A 14,821-nucleotide genomic window follows, 5' to 3' on the forward strand; every position below is an offset into this window, starting at 1 on the left:
TCGTATGTACACGAGTGGGCTTTTACGTGTATCGAATGAGTAGGGGAAAAAAACTGAAGAAAAAGGAAGAGGGATATGATTAGTTCTTCTTCAGTGTCCTGGTAATATACCCTTTATCGACACACTGGGGCTAATCAACACTAAATGGATCATCATGTGTGTCAGTGGTCACTCAGTGACACGGACGAACTCCCGGCACCGACGGAAGGCCACGGGAACTCTATGGAAGGATTCTCAGTTGCGGCCGCGTAAGGAGGCTGTAAACCTGTCTCGTCGGTATGACTCATATCAGTGTCCGAGTCGTGTAATGACTGAAGTCCTCAAGCTGGCAGCCAGTCCCTCACACGGCACTGAAAATTTAAGTTGTCACTGCAACTGAACTATGACTGCCGAGTGATGAGTCCTTTCTGTCAATACCCGTGACGGCCGGGGCGCCTGTGTTCTACTGAGGCCCACAAGTTACCCACTTACGGTTTCGGGTTGCCTCGCTCACTGAGTCTTGTGCTGCTCAGCACGGTATCGTAATGAAAAAGAACTGAAGTCAGTACGGCCATCGGGCCGGCCCGGCCGGGGCAGTGACTTCTGACATACCCACACGCGGCAGCCCGGGTGTCACACTGAAGCGCCGCTTTGTCGTCACGGTATGTCTTCGATCCTTCCTGCCGTTTACTAGTAGTGACAACAATCACATTTTGATTATTCTGTCATAGAACAAAAAGCGGGGGTCAGTCCTCTCATTCCGCCGTATGAGTAGTCACGTCAGTCAAGCGGCTTCCCGAGCCGGTCATTCATATGAGGTCTGTGGAGCCGCGAGGAAAATCGGGGTAAAAGTGCCTTTCCCAAGAACACAACATGCCGAAACCATGGGGAGGGAAGTGGGGGGGGGGGGGGGGGGGGGGGGGGGGGGGGGGGTGAGGGAGCTCTTCAGTGACCGCGCCGGCTGCAGTGCATCAGTGAAACCAATGATTTTTTTTTTTTCATGCTAGCACTGAACCAAGAACTGAAATAAGCCGAACAACCGATCCCCAGAAATGAGCACAAACGCTAAAAAAAGGAAAAGTTTTCTTGACCTTCAGTCAAGATTGGTCATTCGTCGATGCATGTCTTTATAAACCTGTTACCGTTAGTAACCCAGTGCAGTAAATCGATGTATACGTGACACTCTGACAGACAATTATATTTGAGATAACATATTCTTTAAAAACCAGTTCTTTTTCTTTGAAACAAACTTTGTTGACAGAAACATCAAAGCAGCTGTATAACAAATAAGTCAAAGCAAAAAAACCAGTTCTTGAAAAAAAATCGAATGCCTGTGCTTGTGTGCACACGGAACCAGCTGAGCCACCGCAATGTCGACGTTTTCATCAGTCCAGTGCCTGATCTGGCTTACAGAGGTCAATTGCCAGACCTTACAACGGTGACCATGCACACATGATGTGATCTTTTCTATTTTTGATCGGAATACGGCGTTGACCGTCGTACGAGAGCATATGGGCTGACAGAGAAACTTCTGATTGAACTGCTGATCGTTTGGAGACGAAACGCTATTGGTCAAATAAACGCAGGCATGCGCTTCTCGCATTTCCGTTGGGAGAGACGACTCTTACAAACTATCGTGTGATCGGTGTGTGGATTGTACGCATGTGTCCCTGTATCAGCCATCAAATAAAAACTGGGAGCAGAACTTGGATCAGAGAGTTATTGCATACTGTGTTGTTCCAGCATTCATCAAGCTAAATAACTGAAGTACCAGGTGAGTATTCAAACGTGGCAGATGTGCATTAATCACCGATGCCCTTCTGTCTCACTGAAGTGTTTATGTAAAAATATAAACAGTAGTGTTTGTCATAGTTCTGCGTTTTCGTCTGCTTTGACTTGGTTGAGGTCAGTCAAGGATCACCAGAAGGACTTGGACTGATCCTTTTTAGTCATTACGATATGCGAGTTTTTGTCTGCAAGACAAAATTATGCAAATTGCCGCCAGCCCAATACATCAGTACCATAAAATCTTCCGGCTTTCGCTTATCCTAAGTTTCGTTTGATGCAGTGATGGAAAGGATAAGTTACCTCGATGACTGATCTACATTTTTAGCTGCAGTGAGTCAGATACAAAGAAGAAACTTATTAGTCATAGTTTATTCAATAACTTTGTACGATTGGACTCCAATTTATAAATGATATTAATTTATATACTTGGGGTACAAAGAAAGCATGTAAATAAAAGTAGTAGCAGTAGTAGTAGTAGTAGTAGCATAGGGACTGGCAAGTCATCTGCCTAGACCCCTCGGCCTGTTTATGTCCCCATCGAATCATCATCTTCTGTTCTTCACTTCTTCCATTTTATTTTATTTATTTATTTTCTTCTTTTGTTTGTTGTTGGGCGGGGTATGCAAATTGCAAGTACACTTCTGTAAGAAATTTTGTTTTATTCATCATAATCAAACATTTTTTCTTTTAAGATGGTGTTGGTGTCAAGGAGATTTTTGAACGTGTTAGTATTTTGTGCAAGTTTAACTTCGGTTGGTAGTGCATTCCATGTTTGTGCAATTCCGTTAGCCAATGATTTTTTTCTAATGTTGGTGTTGCAGTGTTCTAAACAAATTTTCTTTACTGAGTTCCTTAATTGTAGTTGTACTATCATAGTTCGACATCCTAAAGATATGTCTTGCATTTACATCATTTATGTTATTTTATATCTTATAAGTTTCAATCAAATCTGCTCTTACTCTTCTACCTTTTAGTGAGTGTAGATTTACGTATGTTAGTCTTTGTTGATAACTCATATTCTTGCATTCTTTTAATAATTCCGGTGCTCTACTTTGGACCCTTTCTGTTGCTATAGATCGTCTCTTAAGGTATGGGTGCCACACAATATTACCATATTCTAATGCAATCTAACTAATGCTTTATATAGATTGAGAAATTTATCTTTATCTAAGTAATTGAAGATTCTCTTAATTACACCAATCATTTGATTGATTTTATTTATAATGTTATCAATATGTGTATCAAAGGATAGTTTATTGTCAAACATTATTCCTAGGTTTTTCTCACTATGGCATTTCTCAGTATTCTGTGTCGTGTTTTCTATTTTCATATGGTAATTGTTATTTGGGTGTTTTTTTTTCCCTATGTGCATTACTTTACACTTTGAAACATTAAAATAAAGGTTCCATTTGTCAGACCATTCTTGTAGTGTATATAAATCAGTTTGTAATGTGAGATTGTTGTGTGCATCACCATAAATTTTAGTGTCATCTGCAAAAATTTTACACATACTTTGTATACAATCAGGAAGGTCGTTTATATATATATTGTGAAAAGTACTGGTCCAAGAATACTGCCGTGTGGAACACCACTGATTACGTTTGCACAAGTTGACTTTTCTTCTCCTATCTTAACTAATTGTGTTCTACCTGTTAAGAAGCTTCTTGTCCAGTTCAGTATATTACCAGTAATACCATATGAGGCTAATTTTAATAACAGTCTTTCGTGTGGGACAGAATCAAATGCTTTTTTGAAGTCTAAATAAATTATGTCAATAGGTTTACCGCTATCTGTCATTTTAGTCAGATCTTCGATTACTTCTGATAGTTGTGTTATGCATGATCTGTTCTGTCTAAAGCCATGCTGACATTTTTCATAAAGGTTATTTACTTTCATATGCGAAATCATTGCATCTCTAATAAAAGATTCTAAAATCTTACACACTTTACATGTTAGGCTCACTGGTCTATAAGTACCTGGTTCTTGTTTTGACCGTTTGTTGTGAATAGCTGTTACCCCAGCCATCTTGCAGTCCTGTACATACTTCCAAAACATTCTTGGGCTATATTTACAGTTTTTTGCTATGTTTCTTTCGTACTCTTTTTTTTTTTTTTTTTAGCTTTTTTTAATGAACTTACAGCACTTACTCCTTTCTGTTACATTTAAAGCTTATACAGTTTATATTTCTTTTTGATGCTTTTCATTATTTTTCTGTTCATCCATAAGGGTTTTAATTTCTTTACTTGTCTAATGTCTACCTGTAATTTTAGGTATAAATTTATCCATAGATTTAAGTATTAGTGTCTTTAAATCATTCCAGCACTCATTTACATCTTGTTCATCCAAGTACATCCAATCCATTTTATTTAATGTTTCTCTTATTTTATTATAATTTCCCCTTTTTAGGTCAAATTTATACTTAATTTCTGCTTTTAACTTCACTGTTGAAATATGGAACTGGAAAACAAGAATATCATGGTCACTGTTTCCTAGAGGATCTATGTGTTGGATTTCACTTACCAACCTGGTAATGTTCACCATTACAAGATCTACGATGCTAGGTCTTTGACCTGTTCTATTTCTTGTTGGTCTTGCCACTTTTTGAGTCAGGAGAGCATCTCTCAGACATTCTATAAAATTATTATCGGAAGGGCCTGTTCATGAACCATCCCACTGTATAGCTGGGTAATTAAAATCACCCATAATACAAACTTTGTCAAAATTTGTCAATTCTTTAGATTTTATCAGTTCGAATAACTTTTCATTATTCTGTTCTGATCAATTTGGACTTTTGTATATAATAATATATATACATCCAATAGAAAAAAAGGACATGAAAACATGCCCAAGGAAAAAAACAAACAGCTTCTACACATGGACAGCCTTCAAGGAGATGGGAGGAAAATTGGTAATGTTGTGTTAGAGGGTCAGCCTTTCAAAGGTCATGGTTCCCAGCAACACCACATGAGTGAAAAACAGAGATCTATATTTCTGTGCTCAGAGGTCAATAGATATGTAGACCTGTCAGCCTCAATACACCTTAAGACCTCTGACAGTGGTCTTGTGTCTATTTTGTCACTGCTTGACCTGTTGGCAGTATTTGACACCACAGACCATGGCATCCTCATCACACAGACGGTTGCGTACTGCTTTTGGCTGCTTTGGAGCAGACCTTGATTGGTTCATATCATACTTGCTGTACCCAGTCTGTCCCTGGTGGTCATGAATGCATTCTCATCTGTGTAAGGAGTGCCACAGGATTTAGTTTGGGCCCAGTTTTGTTTACTATGTACACATAGCCTCTTAGCACTGTCCCTGTTCAGTCAGGCACACACACATAACACACACTGAGTAGCTAATTTTTCAGTTCTCGTATGAAACAGAATATGAAATGGACTTTGGACTAGTTGCATAGAAGGACCATGAAATGAATATATGTATATGAATGTAAAATTAAAGTGGACTTTGGACTGCACTGGTAGTTGCTTGTGTAAGCACAAAGATGTGGATGTAGTAGTTGTGCAAACTGACTCACAATTTGGGTAAGCGTATGTGCAGTGTGCATGTGCAGAAAGCCATTTAGGCTCTCACAGAGAGGGGAGGTGGGGTTTGAGTTTGTCAGATGTGGAGTCATGGGTAATTTTGTGTGTGTATGTGTTTATAACTTTATTTCATATTTTTATTCTTTCTTCTGCCTCTTTGTAACTAAACCATTTCTTCATCTTTTTTGTGTCTTTTCTTTTCTTGTAAATTTTCCTTTTTGTTTGACAAAAGCTTCTGTGCGCTGAAAATGCATAGTACTTTGTAGTCTTTCCTGTCTAGGTTTTCTTTTTCATTCTTGTTCTGTTGGTTTTTATTGAATTATCTGTAGGGTGGAATCACTAACCAATGCATGATTTGGAATGCATCAGTTACAATTAAGTATACAGAAGTGCCATATGTTTATGTTGAAACAAGATACAAATTTTTTTTTTTTTTTTTAAATCAGTCTGTATCCTCTCCATCAGATAGCCATATTTATTAGTGATGTAGGTGTTTTCAACAGTGTGTATAGTGTGTGTCAGTCATTTTGTGTGTGTGTGTGTGTGTGTGTGTGTGTGTGTGTGTGTGTGTGTATCTGGATCTATCTATATCTGTCAGTGGTTACACAATAAAAACAACAACAACAAAAAAACAAAAAACAAAAAAACCCAAAAAAACCTTAATACTTCTTTTTCCCTGTCTCTCTCTCAATGTATCTATCTGATTTATATGTGTACACATATATTCTCACATGTCTTACTATCTTACTAATTGTAAACCATCTTCCACCAGTTCAACACTTTTCCCCATTTCTTATTGCTTTTGTATTGACTTGTTTTTACATTGCTCTTTCTCCCTATCCCTCTCCCTCTCTCTCCCTGAGACTTTCTCATTCTCCACTCTCCACTTTCCGCTACACCTCAAAGCACCCCCCTCACCTTCTCCCTTACCCTGCATTATGTGACAGTCTGTCCATATCCCTGTCACTTATGTCATTTCCCTCCTTTTTCTATCTTCCATTATTGTGTCTTAAGACTTAAGTGTTATCACTATCATACATATGTATTATTTGATTTTTTATTTGTTTTGGTTTTGCACCTATTTCATTCAAATCATCATTCATTGAAGTATTTGACTATTACTATTAGGTTTGTGGAAGTGTAAATTTTCTTGTGTGGTGTGTTACTCTCTTCCACTTTATTAATGAGTGATAATGTTAACATATGAGTGATAATCATAATGTTGTGTTGGGTTTTTGTTTTTGTTTTTCCAGATTTATTTTGCATTATTCTTATGCATGTATTGAGTATATCTATATCTATATATGTGTATATATGTGTGTATGTCCGTTACTCTGTATGTGCTGAAATCTCCACCATAAGAAAATAATGATTGATTGATTAATTCATTAATCCATTCATTCACTCCAAGGCAATTCTCTCTCTCTCTCTCTCTCTCTCTTGATTTAATGAGAGACTTTTATTTTCAAACTCACATTCCCACTCCTAATGTCTCTGCCTCCAGACCAAGCACAGATCAGTTTGTAAGGTTAAAAGTTGAGTCAAGACCAATTTTTGATGCTTTTTCCTCTTCCTTAGGGAAAAAGAAAACATCTGGGCTTGAAGGTATTATTCTCTCTCTCTCTCTCTAATAATAATAATAATGGTATTTATATAGCGCTGAATCTTGTGCATAGACAAACCAAAGCGCTTTCGCACCAGTCATTCACACGCATGCATAACTCTAAAACTGGATAAACTGAAGACAAGGAAGAAGCAGGGAAGGGAGGCTATTTTGGGAAGAGGTGGGTTTTAAGGCCAGACTTGAAAGAGCTGAGTGTGGAGACTTGACGAAGGGAAAGAGGAAGTTCATTCCAATTGCAAGGTCCAGAGACAGAGAAAGAATGGCGGCCAACAGTCTAGAGTTTGAATCTGGGTATGCGTAAGCAGAGTGGATCTGAAGCTGATTGTAGTGAGTGAGATGGAGTGTAGAGGTGAAGGCAACCACAGAAATAGGAATGGGCTGATTTGTGAATACATTTATAACATAGAGTGCTGATCTTGTACTTTATTCTGTGTGAGACAGGGAGCCAGTGGAGATGTTGCAAAAGAGGAGTGATGTGCTCAGATCTTTTCTTTCTGAGGACAAGTCGGGCAGCAGAGTTTTGTATGCGCTGAAGGGACTAAATGGATGAAGCAGGCAAACCAGACAGTTGAGAGTTACAGTAGTCTATGTATATAAATTATAATACTTGATAGTTGATAATACTTATATTAACAACAACAATAGTAATGTTAATATTAATGATTAATATTGATAATTAGTATTCATATAGTGGTGAATCTTGTGCAGAGACAAATCAAAGTACTTACACACTTGTCATTCACATGCATGCATGACTGTAATTTACAGTATGCGAAAAAGAAGTCTTATTTAAATAGAGAAAATGCAAATAGAAAACTTTTGTATGTTTTTTTGTTTTTTTTGTTTTGCTTTTATTAAGCTACAGATGTTCTGGGGGTCGGATCGCAGGCTTTAAAATACAATTACAACACATACCGACAATCACAACCCAAGTCATCATGACGCACTGTGTTCTAACCTTTCTTTTCACCTCTGATAGGAAGGAACACCCATCCCATGATGCCAGGATCAAAGACGTCGTCGGAGCAGGGATGGCCGCAGGAGGTGGGCATCGTAGCCATGGAGGTCTACTTCCCCTCCCAGTTTGTGGAGCAGTCAGAGCTGGAGCAGTTCGACCAGGTCTCGGCAGGCAAAGTGAGATTTTAAGAAATTATTTTCTATTATTTTGTTAATGTTTGTTATAATGATTTGCGCCAGAGAACGCAATGGATATTTTTTTTAGTTGACAGACAGCTGTTGCAATGTTTTTATGTCATATTTACATTACATGAAACTGGATCATGTTGTGTACTGCTTTGAGCAGCAGTAGTACTAGATATCGTGCCATAGAAGAGTTTTTGTTGTTGTTATTGTTGTTATTTTATTTATTAATGATATTATTATTGTTATTGTTATATCATTGCTGTTGTCTCTGGACTTCATTGATGCTGCTGTTATCTCTCATGTTGTTTGTTTGCACTGAAGTTGTGTATTTTGATGCATGTACCTTACATTTCACAGAAATATAACCGTCTGAGATGGGAAAAAATGTTATGGAAAAAAAATTATAAAAATTATAATTGATATGTAAAGTTAACACTGTTGAATTGAATTATTGATTTATTGTTCTACATGGTTAGAGAACAAAATGTTCAAACTGATTTTAGATAAAACATATTTTTGAAGTGTTACTCATTTTTACAAGTGTCAGTTTAAAAAAAGAGCTTTTAAAATGATTTTGTAAACCTTTTTAACACCAGGTATGACCGTGCAATTTTGCCCCAAAAGGTTCAAATGGTCTTTCTGTTTGTTGTTTTTTCAGAAGTATTCAATCATTGACAAATAATGAAGTATTCAGTTGAGTTAGTGACGTTTCCATCCTGATCAGATGTGCATGCAAAATACAACAGATGAAGGGTAAAGATAAGCTGCTTGCTTTAGGTTTTTCATCCAAGACAGGATGTAAAAAAAAAAAAAAAAAAATAGCGTGTCTTTGCATATTCCACTTCTCTCATTGTATAAAATTCAATTCAGTTTATCCATGATCTCTTTCAACAGTACACAATTGGGCTGGGGCAGAGTCGCATGGGATTCTGCTCTGACCGAGAAGACATCAACAGCCTCTGCCTGACATCAGTTCAGAAGCTGATGGAGCGTAACGGACTGTCCTACACCGAAATTGGCCGCTTGGAGGTTGGCACGGAGACCATTATCGACAAGTCCAAGAGCGTGAAAACGGTTCTCATGCAGCTGTTTGAGGAGAGCGGGAACACCGACGTGGAGGGTATCGACACAACCAATGCCTGTTTTGGTGGAACTGCTGCCTTGATGAATGCCGTCAACTGGATTGAGTCCAGCTCATGGGATGGTGAGCATTTAGCATGTTACTTTCTGCATAGACTGCTCCGGATTTAGTGTTCTGTTTGGAGAGAAAGCGGCCTTTCAGTCCATTTGACAACAGTTCAAGACCCCAGCCAGTCTAGATGTTGAAGACAAATACGTAGATGGTGGTATTGAAGAGGAAATACATCATTTTGACACAAGATGGTCTCAGTGGAATGATGGAAACATTGAGATAATCAGACAGGCAGTAAAGAAGTTGAGGTTGATATTTGTGCTCATGGTTAGATATTGCACCAATGATTATAGCCTGTGAGTGCAAACATTTCAACATTTTACTTTTTCTTTTCTTTTCCGTACCTTTGTACTGTGCAGTTCAAACAGAAAAGACAAAGAAAATATGTCTTTTTTTCTGTAACTTTGGATTGTACAGTCCAAACAGAAAAGATAGTGAAAATTTTGTCTTTTTTTTCTGTAACTTTGGACTGTGCAGTTCAAACGGAAATGACAGTCAGCAATTTATGTCTTTGATGGGTTTTTTTTTCATGTAACTTTGGACGGTGCAGTTCAAATAGAAAAGACAGCGACAATATTGTCATTTTGTCTGTAACTTTGGACTGTGCAGTTCAAATGGAAATGACAGTCAACAATTTATGTCTTTGATGTTGTTTTTTTTCCCCCTGTAAGTTTGGTCTATGCAATTCAGATGGAAATAACAGTGAACACTTATCTTTTTTTTCTTCTTTCTTTTCCCTGTAACTTTGGTTTGTGCAGTTCAAACAGATTTGACCCTGCAGTGTGACTGCATTCTTGTCACAGGTCGCTATGCACTTGTGGTGGCGGGGGACATTGCTGTCTACGCCAGTGGCAATGCCCGGTGCACAGGTGGCGCTGGCGCCATAGCCATGTTGCTGGGCCGTAATGCACCCCTCGTCTTTGACAGAGGTGAGTTGCTTTCTGTGGACATTACCCTGGTGTGGTTGGTTTTTCTCTCTTTCTTTCTTGTTTGTGCCTTTGATTATTGTGCTCACACAGCTGTTTCGAGAAAGGCCAAGGGAGAATCAGAACAGAACAGTTGAGAAAGGACTTGAAGAGAATGGCTATAACTGGGGGTGAAGGTGGCAGAATGGTTAAGATGCTCATCTGGCAATACAGTGTCTGTGAGGGTCTGGGTTTAAATCCCACTCTCGACCTTTCTCTCACGTTTGACTGGAAAATCAAACTGAGCGTAAAGTCATTCAGATGAGACAATAAACCGAGGTCCCATGTGCAGCACAAACTTGGTGCACTGAAATTGAAAAAGAGTCCATGGCAGCGGGAGTGTTGTCCTCTGGCAAAATTCTGAAGAAGAAATCCTTTCTAATAGGTACACAAATATATGTGCATTGAACTCAAGGCATGACAAAGCGTGTTGGGTTATGCTGCTGGTCAGGCATCTGCCTAGAAGATGTGGTGTAGCGTATATGTTTTTTGTTCGAATGCAGTGATGCCTCCTTGAGTAACTGAAACTGAAAACTGAAACGGGAGGGAGTTAGCTAAGACCCCACAAGGTTGGTAGCAGCAGAGATCTCTGGTTGTGGCTTTATGTGCTACAAAAGGATGAAGTGATTAACATACATAGCTGTCAGCCCTTTCCTATTTTTTATTTTATTTTATGGTATTCTTAATTGAAACCCCTTGTATGAAAATGCTGTTGTGTTCAATATTTTTCAATTTCTGGAAAAAAGGGAACAAACCTTTTTAATCTACAAGATCGAAATTAATTTGTATATTCAGTTCTCCTTGATGTATGTGAATGCATTTGAATTAATTTGAAAAGCATTGCAAGAATGGGGTTAGAAAATAAACAAAAACTTCTTTGCATGGGTAAGAAAAAAAAAATGGCTTGCTAGCCACATCTACTTTAGATTTCTCCGCTTAGGCAGTTTGGTAGTTTGCATAGGACAAGGAATCAGACCCCTACTGGAGTCTGCACAAGTGGTTCACGATAAGTATGTTTATTAAAAGGAAATTTTCTTCCTAAAAGTACGTTTAAGTAACATACTTACCATGACCCACATAAGATAAGATAACTTTATTATCTCCAACTGAAGAAATTTGGTCAGGTGCATTATCACAACATAGACAAGTAAACAACATGGGGACCATAACTGTAAAAGCCAACAACAGCCCCTACAAATATTACGAAGATACAAATGTAAAAAATATCACATACATCGTTTCATACATACATCCACACACTGCAGGTAATAACTAGTATTCTTAATGTAAAAACAGAAAGAACCAAGAAACACCATTTGAATATAATTATAAACATAGCCTACTATACTGCACATTGATTATAATAGACAGATAAGATAAGAATAAAGATGAATTGCGGAAAACCACAACCAGATAATCAGCACACACCCGCACCGCAACCCCCCCCCCCCCCCCCACACACACACACACACACACCCCACACACGCGGATAACTTGATTAAACAAGAGTAATAAACATATGTTCTGAAATAAAAGCATTTCACATATTCGCTTTTAAAAACATTGCAATTAATTATTACATCGTAATTATTAAACAGAAATATATTTAGAATATGGACATGAGCATCAGACATATTCATTGTACATTCATCCTGCATATTGCACATTATTCTTCCTACGTATTGCACATTCATTATAACCAATTGTCACGTTTTAAGCTCAGTAAACACACACACACACACACACACACACACACACACACACACACACACCACAACTAGAACAAGGTACAGCCTATCATGCACGGACTTTCACACATCTCACATGAGAGTGCACGCGCGCGCACGCGCGCGCACACACACACACACACACACACAGTTCTCAAGAATTTAAAAGGTGGATTGAACGTGGAATAAAAGTCTTCAGAGCTCTGGATTTCAACTTAAAAGTTCTGTAGCGTCGTCCTGATGGCAACAGCTCATAATACTTTGCTAAAATATGGGTGTCGTCAGTTGCTATCTGCCTGCTTTTTTTAACCACTCGACTTTCATACATTTAAGACCCTCCCGTTCCTCCCCGCTTTCTGTTCTCCCTGCATGCTGCGCTGGTTGCGGCGAATTGCCGTCAAAAGAGGGCAGTAGTCAGGGGTGCAAAGGGGAGGTAACCTACTTCGGGAGGTTATTGGCCGTAGCTACTTTAGTTTTCTCCGCATAGGTGGGTAGTAGTTTGCACAGGACCGGAATCAGACCCCTGCCAGTCTGCACTAGTGGGTCATGGTAAGTATCTTACCTAAACGTAATTTTAGGAAGAAAATTTCCTTTTGAACAGAGTTTTGATTGATTGAAAAAAATTTTTTTTATTTTTTTCAATTTCATGTTTCAGGTGTACGGTCATGCCACATGCAGCATGTGTACGATTTCTACAAGCCGGACATGGCATCAGAGTACCCCACGGTGGATGGGAAGCTGTCCATAGAGTGCTACCTTCATGCCTTGGACTGCTGCTACCAGCTCTACTGCAACAAGGCCAGGAGGACTGGTATTCTAGGTGAGTCCACACAGATACAATACAATACAATACATACAATACAATACAATACAATACAATACAGTGTACAATGCAATACAATACAATACATCTTTGCTCATCCAACTGGAAATCAGTTGTGCTACCACAGTCACTCACCCAACACAGTATCAGCCCACAGCCAAATCCAGTGCACTCAATACTCGAGATAGAACTGGGTTTGTCTGGTATTCTGGGTGAGTCAACTCGGTTGTCTGGCATTCTGGGTTAGTTCACTCAGATACAACTGGGTTGTCCGGTATTTTGGGTGAGTCCACTTTCAAACAACTGGGTTTTCTGGTATTCTGGATGAGTCCACTCTGATACAACTGGGTTGTCTGGTAATCTGGGCGAGTGCACTTTGATACAACAGGGTTTTCTGTTATTCTGGGTGAGTCGACTTGTATATAACTGAGTTGTCTGGTATTCTGGGTGAGTCCACTTTGATACAACTGGGTTGTCTGGTAATCTGGGTGAGTCCACTTTGATACAACAGGGTTTTCTATTATTCTGGGTGAGCCGATTTGTACACATTTGTACACTGGATTATCTGGTATTCTGGGTGTGTCCACATCTGATACAACTGGGTTATTGTTGCGTTTTTCAAATGAGTGATGTGTAGAAATAATCCAGATCAAAGCAGTTGACCATATTGAAAAATTGAGAAGCTTTTTGTTTGTATGTGAATGTTCTAAGTCACAGTGTAAAAATTACAAAATTACTGTTGGAAAAGAATAATAATAAAACATTAAAAAAACACCAAAAATCCCACACCCAACAAAAAACCAGCTCTCTCTAACCTCATTGACTGTTTCTTCTCCCATTCCAATGTCATGTGTGGTGTTGTGTTTAGGAATGAAAGTGATCCATTGTACATTAATAATGATTAGCCTCATTTTAGTAATCAACAATATAAAGGCCATAATCCATTGTTCTTCTGTCTAGCTGATTGAGGACGATCTTCAAAGGAAACAATAAACGTCGGATTCAAAAACACCACGTGTTCTCTTTGAAAACTCATTTATTTCCAGTCATTCAAATCATTAAATAACTCCTTGTGTTTACTTTTGTTTTATTTTGATTTTTACTTCATTTAATGTTACTATTTTTAAACGTACACATGTTCATATGCCTAGAGCGGCACACGTGTGTGTCTACATCTTGTGTGGAGTGGGTGTGGATTTGTGGGTAAGAGTTGGAACAGGAGGATTTGTGTGTGCAGGTGTATTCATGTGTTTTTAGTATGCATACATCATTGTATTTTTCATTGTAAATGCCCAGAGCTTTTGTATCATTAGATTGGGCATACTAAATGTCCTTTTATTATTATCAGTAGTAGTATTGCTGTGTGACTGAATGATCACAGTATTATTGAATTATAAGACACAACATTGTGTGTGTGTGTGTGTGTGTGTGTGTGTGTGTGTTTTCAGAGGGAAACAGTTTACTGAGTGGAGTGGATGCCTTCATATTTCACCAGCCCTACTACAAGCTGGTGATGAAATCCTTCGCCCGCCTCATGCTCAACGACTTCCTGGTAGACCCCAGTCCAGACTACAAGGGACTCTACGAGGGTCTGGAGGCATTCAGGTCGGTAGTCTGCACTTTGGCGTTTCATGTTTATGCTGTCCTCTCAGAAGATTTATTGAATTATTTATGTATTGTGACGTCTTATTATAAGCGCATATTCTTCATGCTCTATGTGCTTTTTTTCCCCCCTTGGGCTTGTTATTTTTGTTTATTTATCTATTTTCTTGTTGTTATGTGTTATTTTTATCTATTTATTTATTTTTCGTTGGTGATAAATTTTCTCATGAGATATCATAAATATTTTATTCATTTAAATCTTGATGCATTTGGAAGAAATCTTAAAAGTAAAAAGTGATTCATTTACTGTTGATGTATCAGATTAAAAAGAAAAAAAAAAGAAAAAAAATTATGTGTGTGTGTGTGCAGTTGTTTTGACTCATTTCATCAGTCATCAAGAGTGAAGAGATGATTTTGTAGCTGTCAGGATTTTAGA

At 38.4% G+C, this 14,821-nt stretch overlaps 1 protein-coding gene across 3 annotated transcripts in view; it reads left to right on the forward strand.

Moving 5' to 3' along the window:
- LOC143295242 (hydroxymethylglutaryl-CoA synthase 1-like) overlaps window positions 1-14,821 on the forward strand; it is a 28,920-nt gene that overhangs the window by 1,983 nt on the left and 12,116 nt on the right. For 2 of the 3 annotated variants that reach the window (XR_013056998.1, XM_076606821.1), the window contains exons 1-6: window positions 1,599-1,753; window positions 7,913-8,067; window positions 8,971-9,280; window positions 10,072-10,197; window positions 12,616-12,780; window positions 14,232-14,388. Coding sequence is in view for 2 of the 3 variants with exons in the window: in XM_076606821.1 (XP_076462936.1) it covers window positions 7,930-8,067; window positions 8,971-9,280; window positions 10,072-10,197; window positions 12,616-12,780; window positions 14,232-14,388 (896 nt within the window). In the remaining variant the exon portion in view is untranslated. Of the gene's footprint in view, window positions 1-1,598; window positions 1,754-7,912; window positions 8,068-8,970; window positions 9,281-10,071; window positions 10,198-12,615; window positions 12,781-14,231; window positions 14,389-14,821 lie in introns of those variants that run through there. The other variant, XM_076606822.1, reaches the window with a different exon arrangement.

The sequence above is a fragment of the Babylonia areolata genome, chromosome 20 (genome assembly GCF_041734735.1).
Source record: "Babylonia areolata isolate BAREFJ2019XMU chromosome 20, ASM4173473v1, whole genome shotgun sequence".
NCBI classification, from domain to species: Eukaryota; Metazoa; Mollusca; class Gastropoda; order Neogastropoda; family Buccinidae; genus Babylonia; species Babylonia areolata.